At 38.0% G+C, this 14,837-nt stretch overlaps 1 protein-coding gene across 1 annotated transcript; it reads left to right on the top strand.

Annotated features, from left to right (window-relative positions):
• The first annotated feature begins 11,579 nt into the window (after positions 1–11,579).
• On the top strand, positions 11,580–11,882 carry LOC116575406 (small nuclear ribonucleoprotein E-like). The gene has a single exon (XM_032316758.1). It carries the CDS (start codon positions 11,584–11,586, stop codon positions 11,860–11,862), a length of 279 nt encoding a protein of 92 aa, XP_032172649.1. The 5' UTR covers positions 11,580–11,583; the 3' UTR covers positions 11,863–11,882.
• Positions 11,883–14,837: the final 2,955 nt, after the last annotated feature.

Raw genomic sequence — 14,837 nt, 5'->3', positions numbered from 1 at the left:
CTGAGGAAAAAGGAGAATCTGAGCTCTGCCTTGCCATGCATGCTGGGGTTTTTCCACAAACTGCTTTCTTATCCACAGTCCTGCTCGGGCCTTCCTGTCACCAAGCCTCTTCCTGCCGGGCAAGGAGCCCTACCGGGTCACTCTATACCTCCAGAATAAGACAGTGCAGGTCTCTTCTCCTTCCTCTGAGGGGTGGCTACTCATGGGAAGAGGCCTGTGGACAGTTTGAGCTGCGCACTGAGAGGTTCACATACATACAGAAAAGCCCTCTTGGTGCAGGATAGAGTGGGGTGCTGGGGAGCAGAAGGGGCAACTGTGAGCTGAGTCAGCTCTCCATCCTGCCATGCTCTGATCAGAAACTCTGAGAAGTCCAAGAATTCTAAGTCAGCCTGAATTTTCTCTAGGTCATTTTGAATGTAGAGTGATCATGGCAGAAGGAGAAAAGTGTTCTCCCTTCATTTATAACTTTTAAATATTTAGGCAAATGACACGTAGGTCTCAATTTGTTCTCTCACCTCAGGCCCCCCAAAGGTTGGGTGGAACCCCCCTCCACACAGGCCTCCCAGCTGTCCATCCCAGGCACAGTGACTTGGGTTCTCCTAACCCCTTAAGCACATGTTGGCATTCCTGCTGCGGTGGCAGCAACCTAAAGAAGTTAAGTTCTAAGTCTCTCCAGACCCAGAAAATACCCTCTGAGAAGGCGGCCTCTTTCTTTGTGAGTGTACCTCTTGAAAAGCTGTCTCACCACCTTTGGTGGCTGGCACAGCACAGCGACTGATCTTTAGTTTGAGGACTAGAGTTGTTTCCTATCTATCACTTGAATGAAGCCTGGAAAATCTAATTCTTTCTCTCCTAGGGAGGAAGGAGGCTCTGCTCTTTGGATTCATAACAAGTTAAGGTGGCTCTTCCTCCCGCCCCTCCTGCAACATTGGCTTCCAGCTGAGCCTGGTGTCCATTGGAGGATTCACTCTCTACCAGGAGATGCAAATTCCTTCTTTTTTTGTTTTGTTTTGTTTTGTTTTTTAAGATTTTATGTATTTATTTGAGAGAGAGTGAGAGAGCACAAGCAGGGGGAGCAGCAGAGGGAGAGGAAGAAGCAGGCTCCCCGCCGAGCAGGGAGCCTGATGCGGGGGCTTCTTGATCCCAGGACCCCAGGATCATGACAGGAGCTGAAGGCAGACGCTTAACCATCTGAGCCACTTAGGCGCCTGCCTTCTTGTTTTTATTGTCATTCTTTTTTTTTTTTTTAATTTTAGTTATTCATATTTGACAGAGATATAGAGAAAGAGACAGAGAACACAAGCAGGCAGAATGGCAGGCAGAAGCAGGCTGCCTGCAGAACAGGGAGCCCTAGGCAGACATGGTTCCAGTATCCTAGGATCATGACCCCAGCTGAAGGCAGCCACTTAACAGACTAGGCCACCCAGGTGCCCCTTCATTGTCATTCTTATTCTCATGTCCTCCCTCTTTCTCCCTCCTTTTCCCTTCTCTCCTTTCCTCTCTCTCCTTCTCCCATTCCTTTCCTCCCTCCCTCTCTCTCTCTGACTTGTATAACTCAAGAGTACCAGTCTCTCATTTCCCAAACTCTCCATGTCTTCTTCCCTCCCACCTCCCCTCATGGATTTTCGAATCCCTGCTGTGACAGCTGATTTGCCTGATAAGGTTTTTGGTCACAGGTGACTTACCTCACGTAGCCCTTAAACGTCTCTACTCGAAACTTTGCAAACAAGCTTAAACTCAATACAGACATAGAAGATATGAAAGAACCTCTTTAGGGTTATTTGTTTGGAAGATTACACACATGCGCAGTAATACAAACTACTCAGTGGCTTCGATTCAATTTACTTATCAAACTGTTGCTTAGACCTTAGACCTTCCCTGGTTTTTTCACTGGAAATAAATTTAACTTTCTTTTCAGAGCTGGGGGCACAAAGCAGATTATCAAAAATATATGTAACCAACACAAAAAGATGTACCGAAGTAAGAGAGCAGATCATTTCAGTTCAGAGACTGAGGAGGGCTGTCACATGAGAAGATCAGATTGTCCTTGTGTCTCTTTCGAGAAACTGCCAACACCATCTCTAAGGAGAGAGATCACAATTGCTTCTTTCTCCTTTGAGAAATCATTCCAAACTCACTAGCCAGGGGTGAGGGAGAGCTGCTTCAGAAGCAAATTTGATATCTCAGTTATCCTAATTTAGCCTTTTTCTTTGAATATAGAAACTTAAGCTTACTCCAGTAACATATATTAATGTCACATTTTCTGTCCTTCAGTTTTAGTTATATTTAAGCAAAAGTAAACATTTGTTTCTTTCCCAGCTGCTGTAATAGGATGAAGAATTTTTTTCCTTTGGACTCAAAGGAATATTAAAACTTTCTGTGGTTGACAATTTTGGTTGTGATCACATCACTGTCTATTAACATAGGTCTTGTCTTCATTGTCAAAATTCGAGACTGCTAAAGAAATCTGACAGTCCTAAATTATATGACTTCTATGTGCATGTGTGTGTGTGTGTGTGTGTGTGTGTATGAATAGAGAGGGGTCATTATATAGTGTTAAATTAGAAGTCCTTGATACCCAAATACAGAAGTTAAAATCTCTCTACATAAAATTTCATAGTTAATAGAGATGCAGGATACCAAAGGGAACCATGTCATCAGAGTTGATAGAATTTATTCATGTGTTGTGAGAAAAGACATATCTGAAAGTGATTCCTCTGCCAAGTAGGCACACGAGGGACAATATATGAGAGATATGTGCCCCCTTTGCATCTTATGAATAGTGGAAGAAGCCCCAGCAACCTGCCGAGCCTCAACTTAGTAGCTTGATCCCATGGGATTTCACCTGCCTTATTTCACACAGAAGATGCTCCCAATTGTCTCTTCCCTTTCACTTTTTTATGCTTCTAGATACTCAGAATCTCTTATTACGTTTCCTTTATGTTCCTGTCATACAAATTGAAGGCACTTACTCTATTATACTATCTAATTTTTTTACATTTTCATCTTCTGACAGCAAGGTAAGGTGGTATAAATGTTTTCACATAATGAGGAACAATGGGAAATACATTTTTTCAGTTTTATTGATATGTAATTGGTGTATAACATTGTATTTGTTTAAGGCATATAACATAATGATTTGATATCTATATATATGATGATATAATTACCCTAATAAATTTTATGAACATCCAGCACCTCACATAGTTACATTTTTGTGTGTGTGATGAGAACTCTTAATATCTACTTTCTCAGAAACTTTCAAATATATAATATTGTTAACCACAGTCTTCACACTGTACATTACATCCCCAGAACTTATATATCTTGTAACTGGAAGTTTATACTTTTTGATCACCCATTTCCTCTTCCCTACCTCTAGTAACTACCAATCTATTCGTTATTTTGAGGAGTTTGGTTTTTTTAGACTTCACATGTAAGTGAGATTATACAATCTTTGTCTTTCTCTTTGTGACTTATCTCACTTAGTTTAATACCCGCAAGGTCCATCCATGTTGTCACAAAAGGCAAGATTTCCTTTTTTATGGCTGAATGGTATTCCTCGGTGTGTGTGTGTGTGTGTGTGTGTGTGTACGCATATGTGCACATGCACACGCACATACATGTAAAGATCTTCCTTATTCATCCATCAGTGTGCACTTAGGTTGCTTCCTTGTCTTGGCTGTTGTAGACAATGCCGCAGCGAACATAGGGGTGTGGATATCTCTTCAAGATAGTGATTTCTTTTCCTTCAGATACATACCCAGAGTGGAACTGCTGGCTCCTATGGTAACTCTATTTTTAATTTTTTTGAGTATTTGCCATACTTTTTTCCATAGTGGCTGCACCAATTTACATTCCTGCCAACAATGTGTACACAAGGGTTCCCTTTCTCCCCATCCCCACCAACAGTTGTTATCAGATGTCTTTGATGACAGCCATTGTAAGAGGTGTGAGGTGATATCTCCTTGTGGTTCTGATTTTCATTTCCCTGGTGATGACTGATGTCATGCAACTTTTCATATACCTGTTGGTAATTTGTATGTCTTCTTTAGAAAAATGTCTAGTCAGTTCCTCTGCCCATATTCAATAATAATGGGAATCCTTAAACACTGCCCATGGGAGTATAAATTATTAAAACAACTTCCAAAAAAATTAACAGAATCTAGTGAAGCTGAAAAGGATCATACCTTAAACCTCAGTAATTCCATTCCCATATATGTGCCCTAGAGAAAACTCTTGTGTATTTACATGGAGACATGAATAAGAAATTTCAAAGCAATCTTATCTCTAGTAAAAAAACAACATAAAGAACCTAAATATCCATTAAGAAGAGAATATAGTTTTTTAATTGCTATGTATTCATATATTGGGATATGATGTAAAACCGAAATTAGTGGATTACAACTACATGTATTAACATGGATGAATTTCACGACTATAATTTTGAACCCCCTCACAAAAGCAAACTAGAGAAGAAAAAATGCAGTGTAATGCTATTTATGTAAAGTTTATCAGTATGCAAAACAACACGAATAATGAGAATGAGAACCAGTAATTTTAGGAAAATTATATCCTACTGGAAACCAGAGAATGTGGTCAAGGAAAGGTACACAGGGGAATCAGATATAATGGTAATGTTTTCTTTTTAAGCCAGGCTGTAAGCGCATGTAACATGAGTGTTATATTCTTTTTCTAGAAGTAATGCTACTATTTATTGAGTGGCTACTCTGTGCGGGATATGTGACAACCATTAGGTCATATATTCAAAACCATGCAAAATGGGTATGCTTCTTTAAAGGGGAAGGAAATGCCCCGAAAGATGATTAATTTACCCTTATCACACACCACGCAACAACAAAGGTGGGGCTGAAACATAAGCCCATCTCAAATCAAATATTATGCATTTTCTACTACACATCTGTTGTCTTGACCGATTTTTCTTTTTTCTTTCAATCTAAGTTTTTATGGCTGACTCTACCCATCTGTCAATGAGGGATACACACATACCCAGCCATATTCTCAGGCAGAGAAATAGATTCAAAGATGGACAGATGACATAAGCCAGGTCAACAAAACGGTCCTGGGGCCATTATGAAATTGTTGAAAGAGACATATGTTCATTGGGTTTGCTTAAGTAATAGAAGACAGTTAAGTTAGGTGTTATAACCTGCTTGGTGGTTAGGATGGAGTTGGGAGACTTGTAGGATATAAACTCAGACTACTGGTGCCCTTTTTGTCATTTCTTGTGGAAAACCCTCTTAAGAATGAAAATAAAGAAAAGAGAGAGATTTCTTTTATATATATATATATTTTTTATAGAGTTTTTAAAATTTAATTTCTTTTCAGTGTAACAGAATTTATTGTTTATGCACCACACCCAGTGCTCCATGCAATACGTGCCCTCCATAATACCCACCACCAGGCTCCCCCAACCTCCCACTCACTGCCCCTTCAAAACCCTCAGATTGTTTTTCAGAGTCCGTAGTAAGAGAGAGATTTCTAACAATATCATCTGAGACCTGGACTCTTCATTAAATGAACCATTTCTTGTGGTTTGGTTCAGCTTCAGTTGGTTTTCTGTCACAAGCAGTCAAAAATGTCTTAATAAAACCGTTTTAGTATACATTTTCATATAATTACGGTCATTTCCTTATACAGCAGTGAGTTATTATTCATTTATTTAAGTGTAGTTTGATTGTGTCTCCTTCTCTAAATAATAAGGTCCATGAGAACAAGAATCATGATTTATTTTGCTCACCATGGTAGTCTTAGTATTTCCTGAAACCACCAAAAAGCATTCATTACATATTTGCCGAATAAATAAATAAATAAGTGAGCAAGCAAACATAGGGCTCCCATTCAAGAAGCTCAATAGCATAGACAAGCCACACAAACTGCCTATAATAGTCTACCTAATCTTCCATTCATAGGTAGAAGCAAACAACCAAGGATCACCAGATATTTGGGAGAAACATTTCATAGAAGTACTGGTGAGGAAATCTATCAAAGTGTAGAACTTGAGAATAAAGTTTTGATAAAAGAACAAAAGCAAAGACATGGCTTATTTCAGAGAGTTCAAATGACCTAATATAAATTCTAATAACAGAAAATACATATAAGAAAGGTAGAAGATAATCAAATAAATACAAGGAGAAAACACTGCAAAACTAAAGAAAGTCTTGAAGATTTTAATCATATGGATAAATCAGGTATAAACTTCTAGCATCACTAAGAAAAGATAGCCATTGGTAGGGGAGGGGGACAAAAGAAGTAAATAGCTGTACAAGAAAATTACAGTACCCAGTCTAAAATTTTGCAAGATTTTAAACTGATTTCTGTGTAAGAAAATTGGGACAATGTAAGTGTTACAAACCTTGACTATGTGAAAACTACGGTACCCCTGAAGCTGGGAAGTTGAAGGAAAACAGGAGGTGTTGGGGAAGTACAGTCATGTTGACTTCCTCAGTGGGAGTCAAGAGGACATGCCTAAAGATAGTGTCTGGAGTATTCTTTAAATGTACACAGGTAATCAATGAGAATTAATACTAGCAAAAATCATAAAAATTAATGTTATAAAGGTGGGACAATCTGAGTTAAAAATCTTGTTTTTCAGAGTATGAAGACAATGAGTATTATATGAATTAATAAATCAGTTTCTAGAGATAAATGTAGGGCTAGTGAGGTAAGCACTGAAAAAGCTAAAAATAAAAATAATTAAAAGTGATTAATTCAGGAGTGTCTGGGTGGCTCAGTCGGTTAAGAATCTGCCTCCAGTTCAAGTCATGATCCCCAGCGTCGTGAAATCGAGCCCCACTTCAGGCTCCCTGCTAAGTGGGGAGTCCACTTTTTTCTCTCCCACTGCCCCCCACTTGTGTGCACATGCCCTCAAGCCTTCTCTCTCAAATAAATAAAAATCTTTAAAAAACAAAACCTAAAAAAATTTTTTAAACAAGTGGTTAATTCAGGGAGAAGAACTGGAGAGACAGAGAATACAGGAAACTTTTACTTCTCATTGACACCCTTCTGAATAACTTGCAGTAATTTTTTCCAATGTGTAGGAAGTACTTGTAAAAGTTGTATTACTTGCATTTTTTCTTAAAACAGGAAAAAAATGACCAAAGCATAAAAATTAAAAATCCATGACCACCATAGACCTTTCAAAAGATAATATAACGTTGTGTTAAGTCAGGTTTACTTTGGGATAATTTACATAAAACAAAATTCATCTTTTTGTATAAAATTTGCTGATTTTGACAAATACCTGGTCATGTAGCTACCACCACAATCAAGAGTGGGAATATTTTGATCAATCTCCACAGTGGACCCTTCCCCAGCCCCAGCCCCAGCTCCTAGGAATCGATCATCTTAATTCTGTCCCTAAAGTTTTGCCTTTTTCAGAATGTCATGTGAAATGAAATCTTCAGTGTATAGCCTTTTGGTATTTGGGCTTTTTCCATTTAGCATAATGCTTTCGAGATCTATCCATGATGTGGCATATATCATAGGTTGTTCTTTTTATTGCTGAATATCTCATGACATAGATTGTATCTATTCTAGCTGATGGGCAGGTGGGTTGATTTTTGACAATTATTAAGAGAGCTGCTATAAATATTTGCATAGAGGTCTTTTGGCGGATATACAAATAGAGGTTTTCATTTCTCTCGGGTGGGTGTATATATGAGATTGCAGAGATGTATGCTAAATTTGTGATTAACTTTAATGAATGGCCAAACTATTTTCTAAACTGATTTTACCATTCTGCATTCCCTCAGTAATGTATGAGAGTTCCCGTGGTTTTACATCCTCGTCAATACTTGGTCTAGTCAATCTTTTTTGTTGTTATTGTTGTTGTCAATCTTTTTAAATTCAGCCATGCTACTCAGTACAGATAGGTATCTTATTATGATTTTAACTTTTTATTTCCCATGACTAATGATGTTACGCATCTTTTCATGTGCTTATTTGGCAGCTTTTCTTTGCACAGTGTCATTTCCCCTCCCCCTTCCCCCTTCCCTCTCCCACCTCCTCAGATCCTCCCTCCTCCCCCGCTGCTCCCTATCGCTCTCTCTCAAATAAATTTTGAAAAAAGAAAAGTTTTATAACTTTCAACATACAAATCTTTCACATATTTTATCAGATAGATTTTTCCTGAAGCAATTTATGATTTTGGATGCTATGACTGGAATATAAAAATACAATTGATTTTCTATTTATAATGAAATTTTGTCCTGTAAACTTGTGAATACTCTAACTAGTTTTGGTACTTTTTTCTATAAGCTCTTTAGAATTTTCTTTATAGATATTCGTGTCATCTGCAAATAAACAGAATTTTTCTTTTTCTTCTTTTTTTTTTTTTAGGATTTTGTGTACTTGACAGAGAGAGCAAAAGCAGGGGGAGCAGCAGAGGGAGCTGCAGGTGAAGAGGGAGAAGCAAGCTGTCTACACAGCAGGGAGTCTAACATGGGGCATGATCCCAGGACCTTGGGATCATGACCTGAGCCAAAGACAGACACTTAACCAACTGAGCCACCCAGGTGCCCCAGAATTTTGCCTTTTCTTTTTCAGCCTAGAAGGCTTCTATATGTTGTTTTTGAATTACTGCATCAGTTAAGAGTCAAGCACAATCTTGAAAACAAGGGATGAGAGCAGGTAGACTCCTCTTGCTCCCAATTTTAGTGTGAAAGTTTTTAGTCTTCTACCATTATCTATATTTGATAAAGTTTATCTTAGATATCTTTTCAGGAAGTAAACAAAGTTCTAAGTTTGAAAACAGTTTTTATTAATCAGTGTGTCTTGGATTTTGTCCAGTGCTTTTTATGTATGTTTTGAGAGTATTATGTGAGTTTCCTCCATATGGCAATTTATATTGATCAACTACTGAATGTTATCAAATCTTACATTGCTTAGATCAACCTCACTAGTTCAAGACCTATATAATATTTATTTATTTATTTATTTATTTATTTATTTATTTATGATGGCCTCATACATAAATCAGGAAATAGTCCCTCCTTCCCAATTTGCTGACAGGAGCTTGAGTAGGGTTGGTATGTTTTCTGTGTGTGTGTTTTACTGTAAATATTGACAGAATTCACCAGTAAAATCATAAGACTTAGTTTTTCTGTGTGTGAATGCTTAAAAGCATTATGAATCAAATTTATTTTATAAATATGGGTCCTTTCATATATTTGTAAAATAAATTAGATTCATAATTTAAAGCATTTTTTCTTAATTCATTTTTCATATTTTTTCTTTCAAATAAGATACCCATACCACCCACATTTTCAAATTTATGAGCATTAAGACATTAATGTATCTTTCTTACCTACTGAATATCTGTAAAATCTGTTGTGATAACTCCTCTTTTTTTCTGGTTTGGGTTATTTTGGCATCATCTCTTTATTTCTTGATTAGTTTAGCTAGATGTTTATTAATTTTATTTATTTTATGAACAACCATCTCTCAGGTTCTTTGATTTTTCTCAACTGTTGTTATCTATTTCATTAATTTTTATTCTGTTATTATTTCCTTCCTTTTTTTTACTCTACATTTACTTGTTTCTTTTTCTAGTTTCTTAAGGTGGAAGTTCAGATAATTGACTTTAAAGTTATCTTCTTTTTTAATATAAACATTTCAAACTATAGATTTTCCTCTAAAGCACTCTTCCAGTTGCATTCCATAAATTTTAATAGATTTTATTTTTCATAGCATCAGTTCGAAGTGCTTTCTAACTTTCTTTTACATGTTATCTTTGGCCCACAGTTCATTAGAAGAATAATATTTATTTTCTAAATACTTGGAGATTTTTTTCCAGACTTTTTTTAGCTATATGATTTCAATCCCTCCAAATTTGTTGGGATATTGGTTTTTTTTTTTTAAGATTTTATTTGTTTATTTGAGAGAGACAGAGAGAGATCTCAACTAGACAGAGAGGCAGGCAGAGAGAGAGGGAGAAGCAGGGTCCCCACTGAGCAAGGAGCCTGATGCGGGGCTCGATCCCAGGACCCTGAGATCATGACCTGAGGCTTAACCCACCAAGCCACCCAGGCACCGCAATAATGCTTACTCTTGATGTGCCCTGAGAAAACTTAATATCAAGCCTCCAAAAATCAAGCTAAACTCTAAGTAACATCTCCAACGTGTTAAAACAAAATTCAACTATTTTTTTAAAGAAGACAACAAAATCCAGGAACTCAACCACTCAAGATTACAATGCCAATTGAAATCATGCCAGATATGCCAAGTAGCAGGAAAATGCGACCTATAAACAGAATACAAGTCAGTCAGTAAAAACAGTGCCCCAAGATGGCAGTGATAATATAATTAGCATGTAAGGACATATTCAGTTACTGATGCTGCCTGCCTAGGCTGTGTAGGCCTGATCAGCCACATCGTTTCACTGAATCTTATCTCAGTATGGACTTTTCCAAAGAATGTTCATATGAGATACAAGAATGTCCTATCTGGCTTCACCAAAGGCTTTCCAGAGCCCACAGCCTCATAGAGGTATGTCTTTGATATACCCAGTCAGTTATCACTCAGGTACCCAGATAGTTATGCTGCTGTTCATGGCTCAAGAGTCAATAAAAATAAAACACACCTGGCCCTTAAGAGTATTGTCTATAGCAATAAAGGGTGCCTTCAAGTTAGGCCATTGTGCTGACCTGACCTTATCACATTCAGTGCTCCAAAATCGTCTTTGGTCTAGCCAGTTGCTGCCACCCCCCAGTAGGACCATTAGCTTTTCATTTGTCTCAACCCTCAGAAAACCAACTGCTCTTTGCCAGAGGCTCAAATCAGCATTATTATCAGTACTGCTCTGATACTACCTCTACTGCAAGGACATCCTGGGGTCCATGAACCCCAAGAGTAGGGCTGCTGAAACAGCCTATTATTCTGCTTCTTTTTCTGCTGCTGCTCAAATCTCCAGCTAAATTTAGCATATTTTCATGTTGTCTTTTCTATTGGGATGAACAAAATGCCTAAACAAGGCAACATTGTCTCCAACCCAAATAGTCAAATAAGGAACTGGACTCCATTTTGGTAGTGGGGGCCAGAGGGTAGATAACCTTTTCTTTACTGTCTCAGAAGTCACAATTTGAGCCTCATAGCACATTGCTCCCAAGAATTTAGCTGTTTTCTGTGTTTTATCAAAATTAACTCCTGTGCTCTCGTGTGAGTTAGTATATGCTCTAAGGTCATTGCCACCTGTTCTTTATGAGGTCTGTGGTTTGCTAACTCTAAGAAGGCCTCCAACAAACCCTGCCTCCTGGCATTCATGCCTTTGTATGATCCAGCTTTTCAGTAACTTGCTCCTAAATCAATAGAATACCTCAGGATTGAGGGGTTGCCACTTTGTAATTAAATTATGTAAACTTATGTGATGTCCATCTTTCTAGCATCAATACGAAGAATACATTTCCCATGAAAACAACAACAGCAGTGCTTAACAGTGATTTCAGCAGCCCAATCCAGATGACTACAGTTCTCTTCCACATTTCACTCCTTTTTTCAAATCTGGTCAGTTGAATATGTGGCTCTCACTACTCCAAAGAACCTGGTAAAAGGTTAGCTTCCACCATGGCATACACTGGCCAGGGCCAAAAAGTACAGAACGTGATGGTACAGCTCATCAACCTCATCTTCAGATACTTACAAAATAAATCTCAGATTCAGGTGTGGCTTTACGAGCAAATGAACATGCAAATAGAGGGCTGTATCACTGGTTTTGGTGAGTACATGAACCTTGTATTAGATGATGCAGAAGAGGTTCATTCTAAAACAATGTCAAGAAAACAACTGGGTCGGATCATGCCAGAAGGAGATAATATTATCCGGCTCCAAATTGTCTCCAACTAGAAATGATCAATGAAGTGAGAAGTTCTTGAGAAGGCCATGTAGTTTGTTTGTTTTTAGATGTCCTTTGTTGGAAGTGTAGTTCTAAAACATTTGTTCATATTGTTTTGATTACCTTTATGTTATTACCAGAGGACAGTAAATGCTGCGGGATTGTTTCCATTAAAAAAAAAAACAAAAAGCTTGATAAGATAATCATGTGAACAATGGTAGCCAAAAAAAACCTTAAAAGTTTGCGCCCCCAACCCTTCCAACCCATGCCATTGTACCCTCAATGGAGTGTAAGATCTTTAGTTCTTTCTAGGGTCAGAGAGTTTCTTCTAGGTCTAGTTCCTTTTTGGTCCCACCCTTAATCTCTCTTTTCCTTACAGGCTGTAAATCTGGACATAAGAATGTAAGGTTAGAAAGCTCCCTGATATAGATTAACAGGGGTTTCCCAAGAAGAGATGGATGGAGTGAGCACTGGAGAAATCTGGTTTATAATCAACTGGGGATGGTGGGATCCAAGAGGCAGCAGTCCACCCAGGTAAAACAGAAAGTGCCTCTTTAGAACTAGATTCCTCTATGGTGATCAACCTCCAGCTACCAGAGGACATCTCTGGTAGTGCTCACTCAATCCATCTCTTCTTTGGGAAACTCCTGTTAATCTATATCAAAATGGCCTTGTTGCTGGGTTCCTTTGAAGGGTATCGTTTTTATTCCCATTCTTCGTTTTGTTTCAGACTGCGGAGACATCGCTTATTTTGGGGGGACAGGAAGGTATCTACTCTGGGCAATCATTACAGTCTCCTGCACAGGGTCTCCAGGTACCAACAACAAAATTCATAGAGTTCCCCACTTTGAAGGTCAGATTTTAAGAACTCATCAGTCATTTTCTGGGTATGGAACTCATTTTGGGGCTTGCCATTTTTTCCATTGTTCTAAGCAGTTTGAAGAAGCTACACCCTCACGCTTTGGATAGCTTATTCCATGGTATTGCTTGCAACTTTTTATCATGCTGGAAAAATTCTCCATGGGTTGGCGATGTTATAACCATTGAAACAGAAATCCAAAGACTTTCTATAGAGCATGATTCTGTCCCAAGTGAATAGCTTACATAATGGCTCGAGGCATTGGGTTACATGTGAGACAGCCTAGGTGCTGCCAGTCACCCTCTAACAACAGAACATTTGCTGTTTTCTCATCAACTTGACACACCTGCCAAGTCTCTAAGAGTCTCTGCTGGAAATGTCTCCTTTAGATTCTGCTCAAAAATTCAATAATTTCTTCTCCAGTTCATCTCTATCTATGGATACTTTTTCATATATAGCTGAAAGAAAACCATTGATAGCATGGAAATCCCTTAGCCAAACTGTGTTAAAAGTATGACTCTGTTATTTACCAGCTGTGTGATATTGGGAAAAGATCTCCTCTAGTTTGAATTTCCTCACCTTGGTAATAGGGATATCGATGCCATCCTTGCAAAGTTGCTGTGTGGCTACAGAGCACAAATCTCTGGCCATAGATCCATCAGATATATTTGCTATTTTCCCTTTTATCAACTTTCTGCCAAGCTTTTGGTCATGGGTAACACAGGTCATCTTTTCTCCGACCTTCAATGACAATTTCTACTCCATCCTTCCAGGCCTCACTTATAGTCTCCTTGAGTCCCTTCCAACTTCTACCCACCCCAAAGCCAAAGCCAAACCCATATGTTGCAAATTTTGTGATAGATCTCTCATGGGGTTATAATCAGAAGGGGATGAGACTGAATCTTTTGAAGCTTCCCTCAGACATTGGCATGGACCCATCTTTCTCTTCATGTAGTATCATGTGGTCTCTCCAATAGGGCAGCCAGATTTTTTATATGGCCAATCAGGGCTCCCAAAAATGTAAAACCAGAAGGTTCTAGACCTTCTTAAGGCTTACACCCACTAGGTAAGTGTCACTTAACCCTGTCTTTTGTTGGTTAAATAGTCACAGGGTAGGGAAGATCTTTAGGAGACATAAAGTCTACCTCCCAATCAGAGGCATGATAAAGAAACTGTGGCCATTTGTTATGACTTTAATAGCTTATCTAGGCTTGTTGGAGACATATTTTAAGAAGTATTTCCTCCCAGGTATACATATAACTTGGCATACTGACTTGGTGGTAAAGGTTCTAGCTGTGGTCATCTGTGATAATCATCTGACCTCTTTGTTTAGCTCTAGACTCTTGGTAGAACCATGCATTTCATTAAGAACAGCTTTTGCTACTGCTATTTGATGAGGACATATTTTTTCACTGACTCATTTCCTGGGATTACAATCTTAGCTATCAAGAAGAATAGATCTTTAATTTATTCTTGGTTGGGGGAGGGGGAAGTTTAAAGCAGAGATTAAAAACAGAAGACACAAAAGAAAGAAAGAAAGAAAGAAAGAAAGAAAGAAAGAAAGAAAGAAAGAAAGAAAGAAAGAAAGAAAGAAAGAAAGAAAAGAAAGTTCTAAACAGTTAAATATAAAAGAATAAAAATATTAGGAAAGTTTAAAATAGATACATATCTAATGTTGAAATAGGGGTGGAATTTCAAAACACGGAAGCAGTGGAAGTAGTCACAAAGGAAAAAATTAAAACACTTCATCAAATTAAAAAGGAAAAAAGAGGACAAAATAACACATCTCTCGCTGCTGATAAAAAAACAAAGTGTCAAAAGAGACGGAAAGTTAAAACCAAGAACACTTCCAGCTTTTGTTGTTGGAAGGAGACAGGCTGCACTGAATTTTTATAGGATTTATTTCTGACTTGCATTTTGCTCACCTGGATGTATCACCTTCTCACATTAATGCAGTACCAACTTCCAGAAGCACCTTCTAAACAAGTGAACTCTGCCAGTAGCATTTATATCTTTATGGAACAATCAAGTTGATCAGGTTTTTGCCATATCTACATGCTTCTCAAGAACCAGAAGAAAATGTTTGATTATACCTCATTAAACAAAATGACATAAAATTAGGTGCCT

This window comes from Mustela erminea, chromosome 16 (assembly GCF_009829155.1).
Source record: "Mustela erminea isolate mMusErm1 chromosome 16, mMusErm1.Pri, whole genome shotgun sequence".
Lineage (NCBI taxonomy): Eukaryota > Metazoa > Chordata > Mammalia > Carnivora > Mustelidae > Mustela > Mustela erminea.
The sequence above is the reverse complement of the archived record's forward strand: the minus strand, read 5'-3'. Positions and strand labels throughout refer to the sequence as shown.